We start from the raw sequence: 1,912 nt of genomic DNA, 5'->3' as shown, positions 1-1,912 counted from the left end.
CTTGAGCCCAGGAGTTTGAGGTTGCTGTGAGCTAGGATGACACTACAGCACTCTAGCCTGGGCAACAAAGTGGGACTCTGTCTCAAAAAAAAAAAGAAAAGAATTACCTCCACTGACCCAGAGCCAAACAGCTTACCAGAAAAGGAACCTAGGTTTTGGGGTGGAGGGGAGTTTTTAAAAATGCAGAAATGCATTCCAAAGTGGCAGGATTATATTTTTTCAGATCAGCTATGAGCATAATGTGTAATTTTATAGTGTTCATAAGTGTGGGGATGTTAGGAAGGAGTATGGACAATCTGAAAACCCAGGTACCCTTCGGTTAAAGCGAGGACCTGTTAAATATAAAATACTTGTGCACACCAGAACAAACCAAAGGGTACTATGCGACTTACAAAAAGCCTCACGAGAAGGTGCACCTTGAATCCCCACATTCCCTGACTCCTTGCTACTGCCACTGTGATCTGCAGACTAGCAACATGAGATCAGCACCTGAGATTGGTGCATTGTTGGGTGGGTTCCCAACAAAGGAGAACTTCTTAGACATGCAGAATCTCAGGCCAAACCCCAAACCACATCTTAACAATGTCCCCAAATGATTCCTGTGCACATTGAAGTTCGAGAGACACTCTCTAGCTCTTTCAAAATCATTCTATTTACAGCTTGTGAACTATTCACTAATTGGGCAAGGGCTGCACGCAGCATTATTGCAAATGGGCAGAGGTTTTAAAACTCTCAGGGAAAGTTTTCTCTTTATGGGCCAGCCCACTGGAGCACTTTGCACACAAGTATTGCTGCTCCTAAGAGCTCTGGGAATGCAGACTTTCAGCTTGCCTGGGGGTCCACTCACTCCTAACAGGTCTTTAGCGTCAAGGAGATACTGGATTAGACACCTGATTTGGGACTCCAAAGGGAATGAAGGAGGACAGAGAAGAAAAAGGAAAAGGAAGACACCCCAAGCTAGCACTTTCCTATCTGAAGCTAGGATGGGTATGGTGGGCAGGCCAGGTGCCCACCCTTGGCTGGCCAGTTTCACCAGAAGGCTGAGAGATGCCAATGCAGGCTGCTAGGGCCAGAGGAGAGGAACGAAGGATAGAGCAGGTGTGCACGTGGGAGACAGGCCCTCAGGTGGGCACCTCCAAGGTCAAAGGAGAGGGATTGAGGGCTTTGGTGCAGCTAGGCAAGCTTCTGGAGAGAGGGGCTACCAGATAGATAGATAGGGAGAAAGAGACTCTCAGATGTCAGAAGGACAGACAGAAGCTGACAGCAGGAGGACCAGACAGCCAAACGCTTGACTGCCAGGCAGATTCCCCAGGCCGACAAACAGGAAGGGCCCAAGGCCTGACTCACAGGTGCGCGATGCCTGCCTTGCGCACCGCCGAGGAGATGGCTTTGACCGCCGTGCAGAGCGAGTTGAGCAGTTGGGTCATCTCGCCGGTACCGCGGGCCTTCCTGCCCTCCTCCATGACGAAGCGGGTCAGCGTGCTGACATCCGTGTCGAAGGGCGCCTGCTCCGTCATGCTCGGGCCGGGCTGCTGCGCGCTGGGCGACAGGTGCGGGTGGCAGGTGCGGGAGGCAGGTGAGCGCGGCGAGACGTGGCAGGAGGACCGACGGACCTACTGCTGCGGAGTGGCCGCATTGCTGGCAGAGGAACTAGCCCCAGGCCAGGTCTCCGCCCCCCGCCCCCGGGAACACCTCCGCGCGCCACCGCCCCGCCCGCGGGGTCACCGGGTCAGGTCCGATCCTGCTAGCGGGCTCCCTTCCCCCATGCCGCGCCCCGCCCCCACGCGCCACCTCCACTTCCTCGACGTCGCCCGCCACGCCTCCGTGCGGGCGGAGGACTGCCCCCTGCATTACTCCGGGCCACCTGCACTGTCTCTTTCAGTCGCCACAACGACCCTGCCGGGGAGGAAGT

At 55.2% G+C, this 1,912-nt stretch overlaps 1 protein-coding gene across 1 annotated transcript in view; it reads right to left on the bottom strand.

Annotated features, from left to right (window-relative positions):
* FBP1 (fructose-1,6-bisphosphatase 1) overlaps window positions 1–1,660 on the bottom strand; it is a 22,391-nt gene extending 20,731 nt beyond the window's left edge. Inside the window, exon 1 of the mRNA XM_012640052.1 lies at window positions 1,348–1,660. Coding sequence (XP_012495506.1) covers window positions 1,348–1,517 — 170 coding nt within the window. The 5' untranslated portion in view covers window positions 1,518–1,660. The remainder of the gene's footprint in view (window positions 1–1,347) is intronic.
* Between the last annotated feature and the right edge of the window lie 252 nt (window positions 1,661–1,912).

This window comes from Propithecus coquereli, unplaced genomic scaffold (genome assembly GCF_000956105.1).
Source record: "Propithecus coquereli isolate 6110/MARCELLA unplaced genomic scaffold, Pcoq_1.0 Scaffold147, whole genome shotgun sequence".
Lineage (NCBI taxonomy): Eukaryota > Metazoa > Chordata > Mammalia > Primates > Indriidae > Propithecus > Propithecus coquereli.
The sequence above is the reverse complement of the archived record's forward strand: the minus strand, read 5'-3'. Positions and strand labels throughout refer to the sequence as shown.